The sequence below is a fragment of the Excalfactoria chinensis genome, chromosome 6, assembly GCF_039878825.1.
Source record: "Excalfactoria chinensis isolate bCotChi1 chromosome 6, bCotChi1.hap2, whole genome shotgun sequence".
Taxonomy (NCBI): Eukaryota; Metazoa; Chordata; class Aves; order Galliformes; family Phasianidae; genus Excalfactoria; species Excalfactoria chinensis.
Window position 1 is genome coordinate 25661389 of NC_092830.1, and position 24105 is coordinate 25685493.

A 24105-nucleotide genomic window follows, 5' to 3' on the forward strand; every position below is an offset into this window, starting at 1 on the left:
CTCTCTGATAGTATCCTGCTATAACAGGTGATGTTTTTCTGCCTTCTTCCTCTGGATCGTCTAACTGGAGCTGCAGCTGTTTCCCTAAAGTGACAAATTGGGTCATTGCTATGATTTCTAAGTGGGAAGCAAATAGAGCTTTACAGTCTCCGTGCCTCCCAGAGCAGGAGAATAAATGCTGCTGAGCCAAATGGTGCTGCACCTGAACAGAGCTCGATCAGCTGGAAGATTTGTTCCCTTGGCTCTCGAACACTTGGCATTTGAATGCTAAGATGGTAAGTTCAGACTCCTTGTCCGCAGTAGGATGCTGAGAGGCAGATCTTTTAACAGAGGAGAAAGAGGCATCTCTGATGTGTGTCGCTGTTCCAGCCTTCATGGGAGATGCAAGGCAAGCTGTGGGATTGCTCAAGGAGCTGAGATACGTCATTCAAAGTCAACAAGAGAGTCGGGGTGGATGTCCAGAGATGGAGCTGGGAAAGATGGTTCTGCATCTGCCAGGGGCTATAAATCAATTCCGCTGCCTTAGTCACAGGGCGCTTGGATTCCCCTATGGCTCAGTTCAGGCACAAATAAGCTCCTGGGGAGCTAAGTATTGCTAGCAGCACATGCTGTTTCAGCAGCAGCAGCTGCCTCTTTGCTGGCATGAGAGCAGGCCTGTGGGAGGATATTAATTCTTAGCCTTGTGCTTGTGTTCACCGGGGCAGTTATTCGTAGGAATTCTTCTTTCACTTTTCCCAACCCATGGGTCTAAGGTCTTCATCTATTGCTTGACAGCAAGAACTGCTAAAAGGGGGGCCATTTTCCAGCCTCTCGGACAAGAAGCTGATGAAGCGGGCTGGACAATTGTCTGAAAATAACAAAGATTTCCAGAATAAGCTGATGCAGCAATCAGCACTTACATTGATGTAACTGTGACAACAGTTAACAGTGTTAGTTGTAATGTAGGAAGCTTTTATCTTGTGTGAAAGCAGGGCTTGGTTAGGGTGACTTCTAGCAGTAGGAGAGGCATGGAAACTCTGCTGTTACACGCTTAACATTTGGTGTACAGGATAGTTTCTTGCAGAATGACATCTAAGAACATTGTTTCCAGTAGCCTCTGCCAGGCTCTAATCTGCTGCTTGGAAACTTTGCTGCTAAACCCAGCTGTGTGCAGAACTCACTAAGGAAAATCTGAGCTTAAGGCACAGAGATGATGACTGCTCCATGCAGTCACATCTGATGTCAGCAAAGGACGTGACATGTTCCTGGCAGTGTGATTTAGCACTGGGAGCAGGTCAAGCTGCTGGTGTGATATGATCAGCCAGCTGGTTTTTGGGGGGGAGATTTGGCTTTGGGAACATCTGCACAATCTTTTGCAGACCAAAATGAGCCATTCTGCCCATGTTCTGAGCTGCCTCAGAGCCCTGTGAGTGTGTTTAACACAAAGAAGAGCCAGAGGTAACATCATTGTGGTGCTACTGCAAGAATCTGTCCCTATGGGCAGTGCTATCAGCTCCCCACTGGTTGTATTTCTTTAGCAGCATCTGGGAAGTGAAAGTACTCAAGGTACCCGAGCCATTCTTTTAGCTACAACTGAGGCACCAAGCTTTCTCTTTTAACATTGTTTTATTGCCAGACTTTCTTTTCTGTACATTTTTTGCACCAATAGCTGATGCTCCTGAAAGCCAACGATTTGATGGAAGCATCTCACTACAGACTCTTAATTCTTTCCTCATTTGTAAGGATGTGCTTTTCTATTTTAAGTGATGGACCTATTTAATTACAGTACCACCTACAAGCCTCTTTGTAGGCACAGAAAGAAAACAGGGCTGTCTCTGGGCTAAAACTCCCCTTTTTGGAATGAAAAGAGAGCTGCCGTGATGCCTCATCTCAGCCTTCTTTGCAGACATCTGAGCACATGACACACTTTTTGCAGGAGAGAATATTAACATGATGTGAACTTAATTCCTTCAGCTGATGACAGCTTCACATCATCCAGTTCTTGCTGAGCTTTCCACTCTCCGTAGTGCCCGGAGGGATGATATTCCGGGACCGCTTGAGGTCTGTCTGTCATTTTTTAATATGTTGATGTTTCAGAAGTAGGACTCAGCAAAGCTGGGGTTGGGCAGTTCATGTTATAGCAAACATAAAGAGGTCAGTCGCTATAACAGGGGTTGCTGAGCAGCCTGCCCCAGTTGCTCATCAGTGGCTCTGTTAAGTCAAACCAACAGCCTGTGGTCTCGTTTCAGCTGCTTCGCTGGCCGGAGGCATTGCTTGGTCGTTCATCCTCACCGAGAAGCCTTTCACCTGAGTGAAGTGTAGTTTGAAGATGGGGGTAATGGTTCTCTTGGGAGACTTGGGTTGAAGTATCATGCTCTTTGTACATAAACTCATAACTCAGTGTGACCTCAGCTTACAAATGTCAGGGAGAGCCTTTTTGGAAAAGGTCAGGTTGAGATGCTTGGAAGAAAAAGACTGGTTGTTTCAGTCCTGCTCTTTGTTTAATAAGTGAATGATGCAAGAATTTCACAAGTCAAATCAGTTTGGGGAGTTAGGAAGATTTTGTTTTGATGGCGTTTCTCTTTAAAAATAGGAGTTAAACCACGTGCCTGTGCTCTCACATAAAGCCTTACATTCCAGCTCTCAAGAGGGCTGTGGCTTACAAAGCAAATCCAGACTGAGGTGTGCTTGCCTCATTGCCAGTGTTCTTACACGGCTGTGCCCAGCTGCTTGCTGCTTGCTGCAGCTTTTTCTGCCCACTCTCTGGTTATAGATGGGGACAGGTGCTGCAGAAATGGTGTTTGAGATCACACCTATCCTCTACTGCTGGCTCATGGAAGAGGTGATCGGAGTGTTCCAATGCTGAGTGCCACTCTGACAGAGGTTTTCGTGCCTCCTGGGGCAGTGGTGAGTGGCGTTTCACCTTGCAGCTTTCTCATACACTGCACAGCTCCTGCTGTTCGTTTTCTCTGGGTATAGAATTACTGTTCTGCTGTGCTTTTGGCCTGGGTTTTCCTCTGCCCTCATTTCTTCTGTGAGGGGCTGTGTGCCATCATGGTGCTTACTGTGCACACGTTTGAGAGGATTCCTTTACATGTGCCTTGTCCAGCGTTTTACAGTCCTCACTTCTTCAGCATGAGATGGTAGAATATAAAGTAGGTCACTTTCTTTCCTTTCTGTTTTTCTCAGTTCTGCAGCTCTTGTGATCTTTGAATTCTTTCTGAGTGTCAGACAGTTCTGGAGACTTATGTGACAGGGAGAGCTCAGTTGTCCCCTGGAGTCTCAGTAGTCATCTTCAGACTGGGCCTTAGCAGACCAGTAGACCCTCTTTCTTCTTATCCTTAGCATACCTTTGGAATACCCTGCTAATTAGTGCCCTTGACGTGCTTTTGAGAGATGAGAAGGAAGAGCGCTGACAGCTTTCCCAACACACAGCCATCGCTGGCTGCTGTGATGCATGCTGTGGCTGCTGCCAGGCCTGCCCTCCTGTTCAGACTGAGTTGATTGTAGCTGGCAGTTGTCGTCTAGAAGCAGTAAACCAAGTGAACAGCTCCACTTATTACCATTTATAAACATGCACCAAACAGAAGCTCTAGGCACAGCCACCAGTCAGTCCTTAAAAGGCATATGGAAGGAACCGGGTGTTGCCAGGGTCAGGCTGCTGCACGTTGGCGACAAAATCCAACTCTTTCTGGTACCTGAATTTTTCAGCTGGCCAGCTTGCTTGCATTTTTTTTCCCCACACAGCTCAAGAGGACAGAAGCATTGGGGTTGAATTATAGCACCATTTCAGGGAAACTTGCTGTTGCGAGTGGTGCTCAGAACTGTGAGGTCAGAAGCACACTAAATGCAGAGGTGTGCGCCCCTTCAGCTTCTGTCCCTTGGCTCTCAGCGGGATAAACGTGGCACCACTGTCATCTTTGTTAACCCAAGGTGACGGTAGACCTGTGTGCTTTGTCTCACCTTAGAGGTGCAAACTCAGATCTTGTAGAACTTTTCTGACATGCAAGATGGAGATGCAGAGGGAGCTGCCCCTGGTAATGCTGAGCTCCTCAGTGGGCCGCTCAGCAGACGTGCCTTGTTGTTAGGCAGGAAAAATCACACTTGTAAGAGCATAAGGTGCAGTTTCTTGTGAAATTTGCAAAGCAAGCATGAAATCCTCTTTAAATGGAGTCAAAACTTCATATGCAAGAATAATATCAAGAGGGCAATGCGGCAGCAATTTGGGAGGAGCAGGATTTAAAATCCCCATTAAAACAAAAATAGTTGTGCAAATAAAACCACAAGCTGATGCAGTACAAATTAGCAGTCTTAAAACCTAGAGAAAAAGCAGCTGAGTTATTAATCCCTGAACTGAAGCCCCTAAGTCCTTTCAGCGAGTGACTTCTGCTTGTCGTCTAATCCCTTTGGAACGTGGAAAACAGCCCCAGAGTTGTTCTCTGCTGCGTAGTAAGAGGAAATTAACCAGCGAGCAAAAGAAATTGATTAATTGGCAACAGAAAGGAGCTGTGTGTGCACTGTATCTAATTGCTTTTTATTTTTGTGTCATCTTCCAACTTGTTGGAAGGCACAGGTTTGTGGGTTGCGTATGCAAAAATATGCTTAAAAGTAATTCACTGAAGCTTTGAACCTTCAAAGTTCATTGTGAGAGTTGCCATATATTGCTTTGGACAGCCTCTAATGGGGACGTTGCTCAGCCAAGCTGAATTTTATGCAGTAGAAATTCAAGCTGAAATTGAACACACCTCAGAATCACGGAGTAAATCAAATCTCATTTCCTTGCTTGCAGAGAACGTGGGCTGTGTGGGCTTTCTTCCTCCTCCTCCTTCTCAGCAATTTTTATCCTGCCAGGTCAGAGCTACCTTTTCCTTATGAGAAATACTGAGCGAGTGGCTTCCCTGAGCCTTATTCAAAAACCCATCAGAGCTAATAGCTTTGAAAATGTTTGATGTCCAAGAGGCACTTGGGAGTGCTAAATCCTCACAAAGGGATTTTTAGGCCGTAGAACAATGATATCCTCCGAGCGCTGCAGAAATTACCATGGAGCTGATATTTCCATTACTGATCCTGGAGATACGTATCCAGATATATGGCAAAGGAGAAATTGAGAGAGAAGCCTTGGTGATCAACTCCTTGTCCCCGGGTGAGAGCAGCATCACTCCTGGCTAAGCCTTTGGTAGTCTGTACATGTACAAATACATCCTGTCTTTGTGCTTTTTGATTGAGAGGACAGGTAGTTCTGCAGGTTGCCACTCTGTGTGTGCTGAACAGCTCAGCTTGAGTATTCTACAGCCAAAGGTGCTTTGCAAGAAATATATGCTTTGTCCTCCTCATCCTTGGGAGAGAACAACTTCAGTGCCAGCACAAGTCACCTTTGCCTTGAGCATCAAAGGTGGGCATAGAGCCAACACAATCATCTTATCTGGTTTATTAGCAATTAACCTTCTCTTTGTTGTATGTTCTCTCTGTCTGCCCAGCAGCCAAACTCCTGCAGAGTTAGCACGGTCGCTCTCATTGAGGTGAGGTGCCTCATTTCAGGCTCTGCTCACACCTTCTGAAGGCATTTGTCCTCTGTGGCGCCTTGGGGTGGCTTCTGAGAGCACCTGAACTGTGAGAGAGCTGGTGCTGGAGCACCAATGGGTTTGATGATTGTAAGAACAAACGTTGCAGGGATAAGTGTGAAGTTCCCAGGCACGTAAGCCCTTCTGGTCCTCCAGATATCTTTGGGTTGTAAGATGCCGCTTTACCGTGGCAGGAATCCTTCTAGAGATGTGGCTATTGCCTCTGGTTGCTTCTGTTAGGTATAAGGAGAAATGACTAGAAATAACAGGGAGTCAGCAACTTCCAGTGCCTTTCTGTTTGTTTCAAAGAACGCGTGCAGGTTTCTTTCCCTGAGAAGGGCAGTGACAGGCAGCAGATGCTTTCTGTGTATGGTCCCTGCCCAAATCTCGGCTCCCCCTCAGATTCAACCTGCTGACAGTTGTCCTCCACCACATCTCCACCTCAGTCAAGTGTCTCGGCCCACCAACTTCAGCATCTCACAACGCCTGCCCTTGCAAGTGATGCTCTTGGACAGCAGCCTCTGTGCTTCCAGCTGTCTCGCTAGCCTTTCAAATGCTCTTTCCAAATTAACTCAGTAATCAACTTTAAGCAGCTCTGTGATTTTTTTAATTACATTTTTTTCTATGGGCGAAAGGCCTTTTTTCTGGTGGTCATGAGTGCTTCCAAGCATAAACAGTCTCATTCTCTTTCAGCTCTGGTCATTGCCCAGATGGAGTTTGAGATGGATTACACATTCCTACAACACAAAAAGGGATCATTTTAACAAATTAAAATGTCAATGATTTGGTTCTCTTATTTCTGTTGTCATCAGAGATGTTCTCCCTTCCTTTTTTCCCAGCTGCACGATGGAAATTACAGTTGGATCCAGGAGTGAGGAGTCAGTTGGGACCGATTTGATCCTGTCTCCTTTGTGGGAATCTCATTGCCCTCATAATTCTTAAAAACCTGTACAGTTGCAATTCCTAGGGAGCAGCCACATGGTCTGTTCTTCCTTGGCCCTTCTCAGCTATTCCTGATACCATTAATGCACCCCATTGTTCAGCACCTTTGGTGCCTGTGTCCCAAATGCACTTCTAAGTTGTGTATTAGGATGGCTTAATTTGGAAATGAGTTTGTTTGAAGGAAGGATTGTAGGCTCTGTATTGCAGCTGAGGTAGCCTGCACTTAGATCAGCTTAAACCAGTTTTGGAACTGCAGCCTTAGAGCACACATTTGGCAATGACGGGTTTCTCTGTGTGGATCATCCAGTAGTTTTACAGCTGTCTGTTCCAATTCCGAACCTGCAAAGACATCCATAGCTAAAACTTTTGTATGGATTGAGTCACACACCAGCTTCTGAGCACTGCCCGCCTTTCCCTGTTAGCTGGCTTCCATGGCATCTTGCTACAACAGTTTTTGTCCCTAGAGGCGAAGCTGCTATTTGTAGCTAACAACTGACTACAGTTCTGTTTCTTTTGGGCCATATCTTTAGTGGGAATTTTTTCAGATTGAGTTTATAAGGCTCCTAGAGCTTTGGAGCTGTAGGAAAGCCTGCTGGATGCTGCCATGCAGGGAAGGACTCTGGGAATCATTCTGCTAAGTCTGACAGCATTGGCTGAAGGCTCCACAGTCATCAGAAGGGCAAGCAGGGGATTAGAAAGTATTAGAGAAAAAAACAATCCAAATAAAACAGTACTATGTTGCCATTTTATAGGGCTTTGATAATGCACGTTTTAAGTGTTGGACATTGATTCAGGCTCCCTTATTTCAGAAAAGGTGGCGTAGAACTGCAGAATAGTCCAAGTCCCGTAATGCTTTGACCCAGCATGGTACCACACAGCTGTTTGCTCAATGCCCCCTGCATGGGATGAGGGAGAGAACTGGAATCTAAATAGAACTTGTGGGCTGAGGTAAACGTGTGCTCATCTGATATCTTGGCTGTCCACACTTCTTACTTGCTTTTAAAAGTTGTGGTTTTCCCCATCTTATAATGGACTCGTTCATTTACCATTTGTGGTGAAGCTTCCAACCGAAGTCATTCCAAGTCCGCTTGCTCCTGTCTTTCAGGTTAAATTGAATGGCAAGGGTGGTGTTTCTTTTTTTGCACACCTTGTCTCCTGAGCCCGCCATCTTCTGGGAAATCTTAATTTCTTTATTAAGAAGCAGCTTCCTTATCTTCCTCTTTTCTCCTGGCGCTCACCAGGCATTCTGTTATCACCTCATCAAGGCAATCTGAACCCAGAGTTGTGTATTTCCATTTCAGACTTTGCCAGGATGCTTTCTACCCGCCGTGCCTAGAAAGGTTTCATTTCTGACCTTCTCTTAGAGTCTTCAGCTGCTGTTTTTTAGGTTCCTGTAGCTGTCTTTGATTTCTGTACCAGCTGTGTGTGTCCTGGCTTCTCAGGTCGACCGGAGCAGCAGCCCACGGCTTATATCCTTAGGAGCTGTTTTAAACTTTTCTCTTGTTTTGGGCAGCAGGGTTGCTGACCTTCATTGGTTGGTTAACTGGTACGTTGGAAAGCTGCTGCTGACTGTTTCCTCTCTATGCTCAGGGAGACAAAATCTTCCTCTAAGAGAAGAAGATAGCACCAGCCAATGTACACAAATCACACCGTTCATTTGCAGAATGCTGGCTGGCCAGGTAGGCTGAAAAGGTAGCGTGCACAGTGAGCATAAGGATGCTTTTCCTTTTGTTTTGGTGACAGCAGTTGATTTACTGCTGTGCTAGAATGCAGCTGGTGGATAAAAGCCGCTCCTGGAACAGCCCATCACTTTTCAGCACTTAAGTTAATTGTGAGCTCAATGGGGGAATAAAAAAATTAACGGTCCAGTCCATAGCTATCTGCAGTGCATTTGGAGCCTTGGCAGAATTGCAAGTGCTCTCACATACGTAGCAGTGAAGAGTGTTTTCATAAATGCCACCAGCTGGAGAGAAGGGTTCACAACTTCAAAACGGGCTGTAACTCCAAAATAGCAGATCGATCTATCGCAGGGTTTTACGCTCCTGCCATCATCCTGTCTGCTGCCTGCATTCCTCACAAAGCTTCTAACAGCAGGGAAGTTCGTGGGCTCCGCTTCCTGGCAGATCTCTCCATCTTGTTATGAAGGTCTACCTTGGAGGGTGTTTATTTTATTAACTGATAATTGGAGTTGTGATATTTTGGTCTTTTCCTCTGCCAGCATTATGCAGTACATGGATGGTCGTCCGCATGGCAGAAATGCACCACGCTCATTTTCTTCCCTTGAATGACACAGTTGCCTCCTGCATTTCCTCTTGGTCTGTCCCACAGGAGCTTGGCATGGAGACCTCCCGGTGGAGCTGGATGACAGTTTGGCTTCGGGTATTTGTGAGGTCAGATCCTCCATAGATTTCATCCGATGCATTAAATAGTGGGAAAAGACTCACTGACCCAACCAGTCTGAAAGCGACACAGCTTTCAGAAATAACCCAGTAAAGCTGAATACCTTCTGGCTTCTGGTAGATGGTGATTTGGAAACCTGGGTGGAGCAGATCGCTCTTGTCTGAAAGCAGGATGCAATTTCTGCTTGCAGCATTGGGAGAACGGTGGTTGTTTCTGAGTCAGTGCATCTATTATTTATCCTTCAAAGAGGCACCTGGTGGGCAGAGCAAGAAAGAATGCCACCAAACACTCCCACCTCATGGATGGAAACTGTCGACTTTTTAGGCTTGTGCCTTTAAAGATCACAGATCTTTGTATGATCATTGAACAAAAGTCTGAGCTGCAGAAAATCCGAGCCCAGCAGAATGGCTGAGTGCTGAGGTATGAGCAGAAGGGGATGTGAAGTGTCCTCCCTTCATGTTGCAGGGTAAAATAAAAATTATCTCTTACCTACTATCAGAACCTTTTGCCTTATGTAGGCAAGTGGCAAGGCCTGGATTTCAGTGAGAGTTCAGATGGATGAAAGCGGCTCTCAGGAAGGATCTGGGACAAGGGGAGTTGTGTTTGGCTGGGCCCAGCGTGGTGCAGCATGCAGCAGAACCACCAGCAATGGCCAGGAGTGATAGCAACAATGAAGGATCAAATCTGACACACAAAGATGTAACTTCCAGGCTCCTCGACACAGACTGTCCTTTTGGGCAGCTCAATACAGATCTTTCCTCCTCCAGTAACCTGAGCAGACTTCTTGTATCCTAGTCCTGCACTGGTGCAGCCCTTTTTCATACTTCGGAGGAGAAATTTGGCTGTGATTGCTGTCACTTAATCATTTGGGTCAGTGAATCTTTTTTTTTACTCTTTCCAGGATTTTTTCCTGCCCTAAGGTTAGACAAGGCTGTTGCTTTCTCCTCTGAGAGCAAGGGCTGCGTGTGCTGCTGGGGCTGTGCTCCACCTCTGTGCAGCCCCAGGCTCTCAGCCAGCAGCAGGAGAGGGCTGGAGGTCCTTCCCTTGCATGTAGTGCAGGCAGCAGGTGCTTGGTGCAGGGGATGCGAGGCATAGGAATAGGAATGGCAACGTGTTGTGTATCTCGTACATGCATGGTGTGACAGCTTGCATCTCATGCCCAGATCTTCCTTTCTCACTGTGTTCATCAGACCTACTCCGCATCCGCAGATGTGTGCTGTACACAGGAATCTGAATTGTGACTGTCATAGCAACATCCTCCTCCTCTTCCTCTTAGCATTCATGAGCATGGGATTAAGACTCATGGCTTGATTAGCTTGGGGGTGAAGGGTGATGTTGGAGCACCAGCACTGCATTTAGCTCCAGAAGAGCTGCAAAGGTAAGGTAGTGCTGGGGCAGCGAGAGCTCTGTGCTGCTGCTGGTCCCAGGATGAGTGAATGGGAGCTGCTTCCTGCACACCTGGGTAGTGCTGACAGCCTGAGTGGATCCTCTCTGAGCTTGGCTCAGGCAGAAGGGGAGAGGGAGCTGAGTGCAGCGGGGTCTGGGCAGAGTCTGTTGGGAAATGTGGCAGCTGTGTGTTTGTTTTTATTTAACTTCTAATTATTTCATTATCTGCTTTATCTTTGGCACTTCTGGGGATTAATTCTAGCAGAGACTCCAGCCTGCATCAGCAACTTTTAAGTTGCTCTGTGAGAAGTGTGATGCCATTTGGAAAAATATATATATATATCATTTTCCATATTAATTAGAAGATGCTATTGCAAAATTTATGTCAATTATCTAGCACTTTGTTATGGAGAGGCAATAGCCTCTTTGCAGCCCAGGTGGCAGCAGCCTTTTCATTACAATGAGGAATGTTGCTCTTCAGTTGGATTCACTGTAGAGAAATACTTGGGGACAGTGAGTTGTACATTAGTGCAGGGGGAAGGTTTGTACAAAATCCGGAGGAAATAAACCAGTTGGAGGACTCCGGTTTAAAATGCACATCAGGCTTTTAATGGAATAGGAAACCCTAATGTCTCTTTTAGCCTCATTCCTGTGAGCCTGCAGGGTGTGCTCGCGGTGCTTTGGAGGTCGGATTGTGCTAATTCTGTCTGTGATGCTCACTCCGTCACAGAGAGGACAGGAGGTTTGGTTGTTTGTACCCCTTGATCCCTATGCTGTATCCACCCACGCAGCAGTATTGCTGAGGAATGCTCCATGCTCCAGTGTGGGACAGCAACTTTTTCTGGTCTTGCTTAATGCAAGGTCATTCATTTGGTTCCTTTCCAACCAGGTTTGTGCCATGGTAGCTAATGACCATCTTGCAGGTACACAGAGGCTCTAGAAAGGTGCCGGCACCGCTGGCTGATTGTGTTCTTGTCTTCTGTGCTGATAGCAAACACTGTGCAGAGACCTTGCTTTCTTCTTCCTTCTATTTTTACTCTGTTTTTCTGACACAGTTTGCTTCTCAGAGCCTGCACGCTGCCAGGTTTGCTGCTGGGTGGCACAAATTGGTGTTCCCTAATTTTACATTGTGCCAAGTCAGTACAGTTGCAGATGACATAAGTTTCTGCAGGTTAAAACGTTACTGATCAGTGAGATGTGCTGTGCATCTGGCTTTGATGTTGACTGTGTTCTCCTGGGCAGGATGGGGGGTGAGATGCTCTTTGGTTGTTTGTACTTCACTGTCTTCTCCCCTGTAACTAGGAATGGGATGATAGGAAATGGCCTTCAGTTGTGCCAGGGGAGGTTCAGCTTGGATGTGGGGATATATTTCTTCTCAGTCAGAGCAGTGAGGGATTGGCACAGGCTGCCCAGGGAGGTGGTGGGATGGTTAGGAAAAGGGCAGGCTCAGGGACATGGTTAGTGGGCGTGATGAGGGTGGGTTGACGGTTGGACTGGAGGATCTTAGGGTTCTTTTCCAACCTTAATGATTCTATGACTCCGTCATCTCAGTTCTGACGTTTTCTGCCCTTCTCTGGAGACTTCCAGGGAAAACGGGTTGGGCAGGATCTTGAAAGAGAAATGCTTCGCTCTCAAAGTTAAGTTCTCCTGGGTCTTTTGTGCTGGAGAGAGGCATAGATAAAGGTCTTGTGCATTTAGCTCACAGGGACACCCTTGCAGTAGTTTTCCTGAGCTGAAGTCAAAGCAGGTGTAAAAAGGGCAAAGGATGCCAGCTCAGAATGTTGTCACGCGGAGGATGTATTTGTCATCATGCAGAATGCTGATGCTTTTCAAGCCGTCATGTTAGATGTTCTTAATACCTTGTGCTGCCATCTTTAACCTCTCCTCCTTTAAGGTGCAGTTGCATCTTAAAGAGCAGATGGAATTGTCTCGAGGATGGCAGGTCCTAATCTCACTAACAGCTCCTATCCATTACAGAGCATAAGTTAAATGATCCGTGAGTGGGTTTATCTCAGATCCCACGTAGCATTTTTTTCTCTGCAGCAGCAAGAAAGGGAAATTATCAGGCAGTGAAGAGAAGCTGTTTATTTTTAACTTACCCTTTCTTTTTAAGTTCTATTTCATAATTAAAAGAAGATAAGACATGGAAACCAATGACTGTTCACAGCTAAAGGGATAAGCTGATCTCAAGTTTACTTTGGTGATCGTGATAAGGAATGAGTAACACAGCAGGGCTTGGAGTCTCTTATTCCTTAGCTGTCCTACTGGAGCAGCACACGGTGTTGTGAGCTGCCTTTCAGAGGTGGCATGGGAGGGCTGATTGACAGGGTGCTGCTTACAATGCTAACTGCTGCCTCCAGTGTACTGTGCCTCACCTTTCAGACAGGGCCGCTCCCCTGTGTCTTACTAATCTTGGTCCATTTGGCTTCCTCCGAGTGACAAGAGGACAGTCCTCTGATTCATGCCAGCTGCTGGATGCTTTGTTGCTCCGAAGGTGCATTATACTTCTGATCTCTATCCCTAGTGGATAGTTGTACCCTAAAGTAAATCATTCCTGTACCTAGGCTTTCTGTCTTCCGTCATTGCTCTTGGCTCTGTACTTTTTCTCCCAACTTGTGCACACAGCAGTAAGAGGGCCAGACTGAATTTGGAGATGGCTGTTACTGCAAAGAGTTCTTCCTCTGCCAGTGGAGCTGACAAACAGAATTAGGAAATGAGTCCTCCCGGAGAGGTGGCTGCATGCTCTTGCAGCAGCAGGACACTGACAGGCTGTTCTGAAATAACCTCACTAAACACTGATTCCTTCCTCTGACTTGTCTCTGCAGCGCTGGAGGGCAGTTGAGCTGTGAAAATTGTGCCATGGGACCATCTCACCCAGCAACCGCTTCTGAGTCCCTTTTTCATGGCCAGTCCTCATTTGGGTGATGTCCTTTGAGTTCTGCCTTAGTGGGAACCTTGCGCTTAGCCTGTGTGGGACTGGGTACTCTTACACCCTTTGTCGTGCTCATGGCTGCATGTAAGCTGCTGTAATGCAAACTTCAGATGTTGATATTCTATGGTTCTGTTTAGCTCTGAGATCAAATGGAAACAACCTAGGAAGGGAAATCCTGTGTTTAAGAGAACTGTTTCAAGCATAGGTTTTACCCAGGAGTACTAAGCTATATGGTTCCAGATAGGAAGATTACTGCCACTTATTATCTCACAAATGCTTTGAAGAATGCATTTGTCCAAGCATGCTTTGAAGCTAAGAAGTATTGTGGGAGTCCCTCTTACTGTCCCCGAGTTAGGAGAGCAAATAGTTCATTAGGGCAGAGATGTGTAACTACAAATTTGCAGTGCTGGGAGCAGAGTAAGGCAGCAGCCTAAGCAGAGTGATTTGGCTGCAGTGACTGCAGGTAAAAAGGTATCTCCTGGGCAGGAAAACCTGGATGTGCAGCTCCACTCATTCCTAATACCAGAATTCATTGCAGACTTGGTCTTACCTTAGTGCCTATCAAGTTTATTCCCATCAGCAGGGAATGCAGCTCTCAGTATGGAGGCTGACCCGAGCCACTGCAGAAGTCAACATTTAAGCAGGTTGTGGATTGTAATTAGCAAGCTGGAAAAACTATTGCTGTGAGGAGCTAGGAGTCAGGCAAGCCTCTGCTTGCATGGTGCCTACTGTGTTACGTTTGGGTGTGCACGTGGTAATTAGCTGCTCAACCTAATGAGATCATATTTACGTCTCCAGTGATGTAATTGTATTTGGGAAACTGCTGCTGCTGTAGTCAGAGGCTTGTCCACTATTTTGGTGGAAGCAGAAATTCTGTATGTTTGAGGGCTGTTCCTTACTGGCATTAGAAATATTTTTGTGCCCACCTCCATTTTATTAGTCATGTACCAAATATTGACTGTTCAAGCCATTTATGTTGCAAAATCAGATGCCAGAGATGTGATCTACCACAGCCTTGTTCCTCCTATGCTAAGGCATCTGCAGCTGCTGATGCTTCTGCTGCATTTGTCTGTCTTTGGCAGGTTTTGGAAGTGGTGCGCTCCAACTACGACACGCTGACCCTGAAGCTGCAGGATGGACTGGATCAGTACGAGCGCTACTCTGAGCAGCATAAGGAGGCTGCCTTCTTCAAAGAGCTGGTAAGCTGCAGAATCAGTGGCTGTGTTCTGTGGTCTGAGAAGGGCATTTGGGGTATAGCTGAGCAGCCCAATTACTCCGTTGGAGACTGTACCCAAAGGTGGGGCAAGGAGTAGAATCCAACAAATGCTGTGCGTTGGCTGATCTGAAACTGTGTAGCTCCTTGCCCTGCACAATATGGCTGGGGAGGAACCACCGGGCTGTTGGGGCCAGCAGAGTCTCTGTTCCTTCTTTGTGTGGGGATCTAATGTGCTTTGTGGTGATGAGTGTGTGTTGAAAGAGCTGGCTGCTCCCACCTTGATTTTATGGCATAGAGCACATGTGTCTATTTGCCTGCACACTATGGGGCTGAGCACCATGTGATGCTGGTCACACACCTGCCTGCACAGGCTTTCCTCCATCACTCCCAAAATCAAGTTCCCAGGGAAAGAAAGCAATGGCGATCTCTAGAAACATCTACTGCCAGAGAAGAGAACTAATGGTAGGAAGCACCACAGTAAGCAATTAACTGGAGGCAAAACAGCATCCATATAATCTGGGCTGGTGTTCTTCAGCAGGCCAATTTGCTCACCCTGCTGCAGGGAGCTGCATTATGGTTGTTGGGCCAGGGCATTTTCCCATCCAGAGGAGCCAGTGGTTTTTAGTGGCTGGTAGCCGCGAGGAAAGCCTGTTTTTCCCTCTCTTTTAAATCGTTATGACTTGAGCGAGAGGAGCGGTCTCTGACTGGCAGCTCTTTCCACCAGTTTGAGGAGTGCTTGTCTCCTCCAGCCCTGTCCGCTGATTGATGAGTAACTGACGCCAGCCCACTCCATCACGAGCCTGCAGGAGTCTGGGAGTGTTACGCCTCCTTCTGTCCGCTCTGATCCAGAGCAGTCGTGCCTGAGTCGCTTTTGATCCCTTGTGCTGCATGCTGCTTAACCTTTTAATGTCGTTTTGGTACTAACCACCGAGTTAGGATACGGACAAGAGCCATTTCTGACCACTTTCATGTCTTTGCTGCTTTGTGCCAGTTCTTTTCTCTTGCCCTGCTGTTTGATACCATATCCAGAATGCACACAAGGAAACGTGACCGTAGCCTCCCTGTAACAAGCTACTGTACCCTGGCAATAGAATACATCCATGTTTCTGCTGTCATCTTCTCTGTCCTGGGGCTTCCTGCCCTCCTCAGCCCATTTCTCCTTCCCCAGCCTCTCAACCACGTGCTTCCTGCGTGCCCCACTTTCCCTTTGGCCTGGCAGGAGCTCTGGCTGATTATGCCTATTGATTAAAATGACATCCTCAGCTCTAAGATCATCACAGCTACCAAACAGTGTGGCTGATTGTTTTTAACTTGCAGCCCCTTTTTTATGTATGCGTGATTCCTCCAAATTATGTATCATTTAAGAAGCTGTTTAACGTAATCCAGACCCCCCTTCTGAAAATTACCAGTCCAGCCACCCCTGGGACCTTCTCCTCAAGAGCAAGTGATGCCTGAATAATTACTGTCTAAACGTGCTGATTGACCCAGTTGTGAAACAGTTTAATCCACACTTCTCTCGATGCCCTGAGAATTGGGACCCTATTAAAGGTTTTTTACTCACAGCTACAGAAAATCCCCTGCTTTCCATTAAGCTGTTCCCTCAGCACAGCAGGAAATCAACGTGATGGGTTATGATTTGTCTTCAGCAAACCCGGCTCTCCTCCGGTCCTCCACGCTGTTTTTCCTCTAGGTGCACAGAAACGGATGGCTTTATTAACTGTTCTCACAGCTCGTCAAAAGGGCCCTGCCCTGTCCTCCCCAAATCCTCTTCAAACTGGAGAGCTGGCTTCCTTTTCCCTTTGGCTCTGGTTGTTGCTGGTGTGGTGCTGGATGACATCCCCATACCCGGTGTGCTTAGCTGCTATGATTGAAGGACTTCACAAAGCGGGGGAAGAGTGAATTTGTTTTGTGGGCCCTCCTACCAGGGAGCGGGGCTGCTGGTGAGCTACTGGTTTCCAGTACGGTTTCCAAGCTCGTGCTGATATCATCCTGTCTTCCTAAACTGGATTTGTTTGCAAATAACTCCTTCCAGGTTCTGCCTGGTTTTCTTGTCCCTGTCTCTAACTGCCAGATTGTGTTAAGGCAAACCCTGCTCGGTGGGAAATGACATGCAGGAGCCATTTTCCTCTTCAGCCTTCTTTTCATCTCCCCTTGCTCCCATTAAGTGGGTGAGCAGAAACTTCCCCAGGCCATTCTCTTGGCTCCTTTATGCTTAGAAATCTTGTTCTCACTCCTTTGACATGCTTTGCTAATGCACTGCTTCACTGCTCTGGCTTTGCCTTCTGTGCTGCTCTTTCTCGCTAATCCCAAAGAAAAACCTGCTTTCTTCTCCCATTCCCCTTTCAAAGAAGTTTTCAAAGGCTTGCAGCGTTGTGATGGAAGGTGATGCGTTTGTATCAGCTGCATTTTCTGGCCTGTTGTGCCGCCTTTGAGGACCCAGAGGAGGAAGTTGGGAGGTTTTCTAACTCTTTTTTTTTTTCTTCTTTTTCTTTGAAACGCTGGGGATGCCATTGGAGATCCTCGCTGCTTTGATAGAGTGAACGGGATGGATGTGGGCTTCTGGACCCTCACATTGCAGCTGCGGAAATACACAGAAAGACATTCAGCATCTTTCCGAGCGGCCCACAGGCTGCAGCTGGATGGGTTTCAACAGAGTCTCAAAATAGTCTGATTAGGGATTGATTTCTGCGGGGGAAATTACACTAATTTGACTTTTAATTAGATATAACAGTCAGTTTAAACCTTCCTCCCATTGTACAAATCTCTTAAGAGCTGCTTGTTGATTGGGAACAGGTTTAATTGATGGAACTTGCTACAAGATAGGAGTATCTGTACAGTGTTGCACAAGCGCAGCTAAAATGACCCAAACTAGAGCTGAGTAATGTTTGCCTCTCATGGTTAATGCCTCCCATTCATTCATCCTTTCCTCTGCTCCTTGTTCGCCAAGTGATGCATTTCATGCGTGTCCCACTTCTCCAAAGTCTATGGGTTAAACGAGATCCGAGCTACTAATAGAGAGAAAACAATCTTGAAGGCTTTTCATCGTGCTCTATCCAGAAGCAGGAGAGGACACACGCGCTGCTTTGAGTTCCTCGCAGAACGAATGCTGCAGCTCTGTGCTTACTTTCAGAGGCTTCTATCCGCCCTCCTAAAGAGATCTGGCAGCTCCCACGCCAGCAGCCTGCTGCTGTTCCAGAAGTGCTCCTGGGAGTATCCTCGTGGCTGGAGCAGCTCGAGCAGCCTGCAGGAAGCTCCTGAAGTTCCTCCTTGCTGCAGGCAGACACCTGGCTGCTGGCTGCTCTTCCAGCCCCGAAAGAGGAATAAGCTCCAGCTCCCTGTGCTGAGCCTTGGTGCTGGAGATGATTCGATTTAGCTTTAATTTGAGCTATTCTTACCTTAGAGCCGGTCGGCTCAGAACTGCCTGCTGTCTTGGAGCAGAAGAAATGCTGGGCAGAGATCTGCAGAGATGTCAGGGTCATTTTGTGTGTCGTTATCCCACTCGCTCCTCTCCCAGCTCTGTGCTATAGCAGATCCAGGTCTGTCTCGACCACTTTTGGCTGAGGTTGGAGTAAGCTGCTCTTGAAACCCGGGGCTATCCTTAAGTGAAAACTTCAGCTATCCATCCCCTTGCTTCATAACCCGCAGGGTTAAAAGTATTTCCTCTTTTCCAGTGTAAATCTTTTGTCTTAATTTAAGCTGAATATTTCTTGCCCCATCCCTGGGGAGCCAGGAAGGTATTACTCATTGTTCTCTTCCTGACCTCATTTTACGTATTGGAGAGCGTTTGCTCTGTTCCTCCTAAACCTTCTCTTTGCAGACTAAATAGGCTTAATTTCTTCTGCTCTGCCCCATAGCTACAATTTCTGCTAAGCCTTGTGCTCTCGTCGTTTGTCACTCCAGCTTCTCTGCCGCCTCACCCTCCTTACAGACCTGTATGTGTTTATGATTTCGGTGCCTCCTACAGCAGTCTGGCCCCAGCAGCAGTTCTTGAAGCTAGGGGCTCGTTTCTGCTTGTTCCTTCTGTTGCTGGGATGCACAGAAATGCTTCTGGCCACAATAGGGATGCTGACTTACACTACTTGCAGCATCTTTCTGCCCTACCTCTTACCCCATCCCATCCCCCCGGGGCTGCAGGAGGGGCCCTCACCAGAATAAACTCCTCCTCCAGCCCTCACTGTCGGATCCCTTATTCTGCTTCTGTTTATTTCATCCTCCATTGCTTTTAAAAAGCACAAAGCACTAACCAGGTCAGCAACAACCTTATTATCACAGGCTCCAAGTCTCTGGGAACTGTAATCCCGTTGTTTGGATGAGCTCGTGTCAGTTTTGCTTTCTATCACTGCTGCACAGGCGCTGACACAGATGATGTTTGACTCTGTTTTCTTGCTGCCGAGTGCAGCCGAGATGGAGCCCAGTCTGGGGCAAGCACTCAGAGATGGGAGCTGCTGTGCCACGGGGCTGCCCATCTCTTCCTGCAGGCTGCGGGGGTGGCCACAAGCCGGGCATCATTAAGAGGGGAAGATGCGTCCTCAGAGACAGCTGGCCATTCAGCATCAAGTTCAGGGCATTCAGCATATGCAGAGCACTGGCTGCAGCAAGTCCTCTAGAGCCATCACAGCTTCATGCTGAGCTGCGTCAAATTTGCTGTGCTTCCCAGGAGCCAAAAAGCATCCCTTGGCTAAAACGTCTTGCTTTGTCTCCATCAGGTTCGGTCCATCAGCATCAACGTGAGGAAGAACCTTGCTTTCAACACGCTGAGCCAGGAGCTGCTGCTGAAGGAATTCTCCACCATCTCTTGAAGCAGAGGCACAGCTGCTGCACAGGGCTGACTAGAGATGGGCCCGGCTGGGCAGGGACACCCATCTGCAGCCTTCCGCCTGCAGAATAGACTGCACTTCTTCCAGGGGAGAGCCTTGCTGCTGTGTGTTTGATCCCAAAGGCATGTGTTTCAATGGGACTGTGGCTGAGGAGTCGGCCTATGGAGGAGGAGGAAGCAATTCTGTACGGTGCCAGGGGGGTGGGCAGCTGTTTCTGTGAAGCAGCGACAGGAGAGTCCTTCCGCAGCCTCAGGGAGGATGTGCTGGAAGCCTTCATAGCAGAGGTGGGGAGAGCTCACAACCAAAACAATAAAGTCACTGTGGCTGTGTGAGGCAGTGCTGGGTGGAGATCGCTCATCTGTACTGCAGGAAAGTTCTCCGAGCCCTGACAGCTCTCTGGATCGACCATCCCTCCTGCACCATAGGTCAAATCCACCGCCGTCCTGCTGGGAAATCTGGGGGGATGTAAAGTGAATTCCCAGGAGAGCAGGGCCCGGTCGCTGCTAGTTTCAGACATCAGAAAGCGTTGCTTGAACCAAGCCATCAAATTACTGAAGAAGGACAAATTTTGCCTCCAAGATCTGGTTGAGCCGGCGTGCAGGAAATCAGCCACCAAAGTGAGTGCTGTGTAACTGGAGGCTGGCTCTGGTCGGGGTCAGCACTGCTTCCAGCAGCCCAGCACATCCCTGCTGTTGGTAGGTTTGAGGGAAATGTTTAGATATTCCACTCCCATGGGGCAGAGGAGCCTGACACCCTCCCTGCTCCCCTTGCTGCCCATCAGAGACTGCATTGAGACAGTCCTCTTCCTCACAGGAACGTCTGCCTTGCCCATGTTTGCAGGTGCATGGTGAGCTTCCTGAGCTGACAAGTCCCCTGTTTTTCCTTGCGTGCAGCTTGCGGCTCCTGCAGTTCAAACAGCTGCAGAAGTAGTTGGTTCACTTTCTAGCTTGTCCTTCTGTCTTCCCTAAGCAGCCTGCAGCAGAGTTCCAGGAGCAGAGCTCCAGGGCCCTGCTCAGGGTTGCAGGGGAACCTTTCTGCTCAGCCTGTCGGAGGTGCCGGAGTAGGGCAGAACCTGTGCTGAGTGCTGCCAACTCAGGGATATGCAGCATAAACACCTTCTCCCTGTTGGTGCATTTTCAGCTCCCAGCAGCGCTGTTCAGACCTGACTCTGTAGGTCGAGCTAAAGAAGTTATTTGCATCCCAGATCCTAGAAAATGAGAAGGAAGACACAAGTGCCTGGCCCTGCTCTGAGCCTCACAGCTTGGAGTGCTGTGAGTGACGTCGCGCTCATTCTCTGCCAGTTTTAGGCCGTGTTTATTCATGTCAACATCTACCAATTACTTTTATGTTTCCCCTCTACCTGCCGTGAGCGTGGGGACCTGAAGCTGCGCCCTTGGCTGCAGAGCCTTCTGGGTGCTGTGTTATCCTTGGGAGCATCAGCTTCTCCCCGCAGAGGCCGCTTGCTGCAGCGTGGAGCTGTCTGGCTTCTGTCAGCTGAGCCAGATCCCAACCTGCTGCTGTGCCCTGCAAGTGCGTGCGTGTCAGCGGGATGCTGCTGGGCCAGCAAGCGGGCTGTGGGAGAACACTCAGCTTGAGAGCAGGTTGGGCCACCTGGAAGGTGCTCATTTCTCTGCTGGCAAAGGGGTGGGAATGGTCTCTGTCTCCTCTGCGCTGCCCCTCGCTGCAATGAACCCAGGCTGTGGGTGAGAGCAGCTCCTGAGGTTGTCCCCACCAGAGGCTGGGGAAGACTGCCATGCACATCCTCTTGTCGCACTGTCACCACCCCAAGCACTGTAAGTGGATGTACATACGTACCTAAAGCTCAATAAATAGAGGAGCCCTGCCTGTGTGGTGTGTGCAGTGTTTGGGGGGCAGAGCTGAGGGCGGCCCTGTGCCCGGCGGCTGGTGTGTCAGCAGCCAGAGGGGATGTGGTGGAGCCCCTCAGAGCTGAGCAGAAAGCCACGGAGCTCCAACATCCTGCCAAGGGCTGCCTTGTGACCCCAGGCTTTCCCGTGTCCCATCTGCACTGCTGAGTGTATTTTATTATACCTAATTCATAACCCTGTCTGTTATTGGAAGAGCTGTTTCTGAGGCTGGGCGAGTGTGGGGAGAAATCAGATTCCTGCCTTTAAATTAGGCTGCCACTGCAGGGAAACAAATCATTTACAAAATAATGGCTAAATTCTGTAGGAGAAAAATGGAGTTTGGGCTAAACTTTGGAGGGAGTTATTAAAAACTGATTAGCGAGCGCTGCTGTGACTTTTTGGTATCAACCCTTCCTTCGTGGCTCACACAGGTCCTGTTTTTCAAGCCAAGCTGAGGGAGATGCAGCTCTCAGGGGGGACCCTCCCCATCCTGCTGGGTGTGCTGCTGTTCAGTAAGCTGAAGGGAAGCAGTAAGGTTAGGGAGCCTCAGGCACCGGGGTGGGGGGGCAGGGTGCAATGGGCCTTTCCCCTGGACCGCGCAGTGAGAATCATAGGTCAGGCTTACATTGCCCGCTGCCCACCTGTGCTGCAGGACTTTGCCCGGCTCTGAGGCTGATGGAGCGCATGCTGGGCTCTGCTCGGCGGCCTCTGCTCTCCTGTGCTGTCCCTCCAGGGCTAATTGAATCACGGGGCTGGAAATTGAATCCAATTGAATAGATTAAATGAGCTGGGTTTGCCGCTCGCTTGCTGAGCCGCGACTCCGAGCCCCACCAGCCTGATGCTGGATCCTGGAGCTCCTGGAGTCCCATGGAAGGCACAGGGAGGCTGTGGGCAGCCCTGGGCTGTGCTCTGCCTGGTGCTGCTGAGGCAGGAGAGCCTTCAGCCCTCACTGTGACATGCAGCCCCACTGCAGCCCAGAGCCAGCAGCACTGGGCACCACCACCAAACTGGGATTAACGGCACATGCTGAGAGGGGATGGCTATTGGTGGCTGTGACTTTAAAATACTGTTAGCAGCAGCTAAAGCCTCGTGCTTTAGAGCACTCAGCAATTACAACTCGGTCTGAAATTTCCTAAAGATAGGATCAGACTCTGGCCCTGCTCTCTGCTTTTCCAATAGGATTAATGGGGATGGAGATATGCAATTAGACAAGGAGAAGGCTGGGAGGGCGGATAGATGCCGCATGGTTACCTAATGAACAGCTTTCCCCAACTCCAGGGAAAGCTGTGCTGGCCACACACTGCACTGTCACAGCCATCCCCATGGAGCAGCGTGAACACAGCACTGCTATCCCTCATCTAAGCACTGCTGACAGGTGACTGATGGGCCACCCAGGGAATGCACCTTGTGCCTGGCCCTGTGCCACCCGCTGATGCTCACCACTGTGAGTGCACACAGGTGATGCTGGGGCTACAACACCCCTAATGCCCTGCAGCACTTAGCAGGGATGGATGGAGCAGGCAGGGTACAGCTGGCTCCTGGGGCCAGACATGCCCAGCGAACTGGCTGTCCCCATTTCTATGCTGTGGGGCAGTGGGCTGTCTATGGGGCTGCTCCATGTCAGCCCGTGTCCCCCAGCAAGCCTCGCACCTTTCTCAGCCTGGCACGGCATCCCTCGCTGTGCTGCAGGAGCACTGAGCGGGGATAAAAATAGCCACGCTCACCTCCCAAAGGGCCAGGGATGGCAGAAGGTGAACCGCTTCCCCACTCAGTGCCACTGGGCCGGCCGTGCCCACCGTGCAGACCCCGGGCTGCTGGAGCCCATGGGGAGCAGCTGGCAGTGCTGCCTTCGTGGCACCCCCCGGGGTGCAGCCGGTCCCCAGGGCCTGCCGGGCGCGCAGGGTGGGGATGCGTCGCAGCGGCCGAGCACAGCGCTGCGGGACCCGCAGCTGGGGCGGGTGGAAGCGTCCCGGGGGTTCCTCTCCGGCTCCGTGGCCGCAGGGAGGGAGCGTGTTTCCCCAGCAGCTCTCCGAGCATTTCTCCGCCGCGTTTTCTTCGCTAAATGGCTCTTATTTTTAGATGCAGGCAGTTGCTAAGCATCGCTGCCTCGCTAAGGCGGCCGCTTTCGTGGCTTGACACCAAAGCACGCTGACAACACGCTGCCGCGTGAGCGCGGCCCTCCCTCCGAGCTGCTCCGTGTTCCCTTTCTGCCCCGCGGTCCCCACGGGCTGCGATGGGTGCGGGATCGGGGCGGGATGCTCTGCCCTCCATCTCCTTGCAGGGAAATGGGGACGAGGGGTGGCACACGCTGGCGGATGCACCCAGGCCGCGCTCGTGGCACAGGACGCCGCCGTGCCGTGGGGTCTTTGCAGCTCTCTCAGCGTCCCCCGAACGGGCTCGGACACGGAGGGCGGCCGATAACCGGGGGCAGCAGCAGAACCGAGTGTGGCCGTGGGGCCGTGGGACGCTCTCCCTGTGTCCCTGGGGGCCGCCCGTCCCCGTGCTGCTGCTTTGCTCCGTCTGTGGGGCTGCGGTGGGGGGGCGGATCTTGGGACAGATAGTGTCGGGGATGGGGACGGCGGAGGTCCTGGTGGGCTCGGGCCGCCCTCACTGTGCCTTCGCATTGCGTTGGCCGCGCACACCCCACTGCCCAGCTGCAGTCCAGATTCTCCACCACACAGTGCGTCCCCCAGGGCTCCACCTTCCCTACTGGGGGTCCCAAGGAAGGGGCTGGGGGTGCCCGCGGCGGCGTGCAGGGCAGCGCGCTCCCCCGACTGCCCCGTCCCCGTGCAGTCCCCGACCCCGGGGTCTCCCGAATACCCTCAGCGCAACGGCTCCTCCCGCAGCCCTCCCTCCCCGTGCCTCAGTTTCCCCGCGGCGGCGGGGCCGGGCCGGCGGCTCCGGGGAGAGGAGGCGGGGAAGGACGGGAGGGAGGGGGCGGCCGTGCCCAGCCCCGGCGGCGGCGGTAGCAGCGGCGGCGCGCTCCTGAGAGCAGAGCCGAGCCGAG

The 24105-nt window shown here is 49.8% G+C and overlaps 1 protein-coding gene across 2 annotated transcripts in view; it reads left to right on the forward strand.

Annotated features, from left to right (window-relative positions):
* The window catches only part of ARMH3 (armadillo like helical domain containing 3), a 111232-nt gene extending 90155 nt beyond the window's left edge, over nt 1–21077 (forward strand). For both annotated transcript variants that reach the window (XM_072339868.1, XM_072339867.1), the window contains exons 25-26: nt 14283–14399; nt 19123–21077. In XM_072339868.1, the coding sequence (XP_072195969.1) occupies nt 14283–14399; nt 19123–19215 (210 nt within the window). In that variant the 3' untranslated portion in view covers nt 19216–21077. The remainder of the gene's footprint in view (nt 1–14282; nt 14400–19122) is intronic.
* The last annotated feature ends 3028 nt before the right edge of the window (nt 21078–24105 follow it).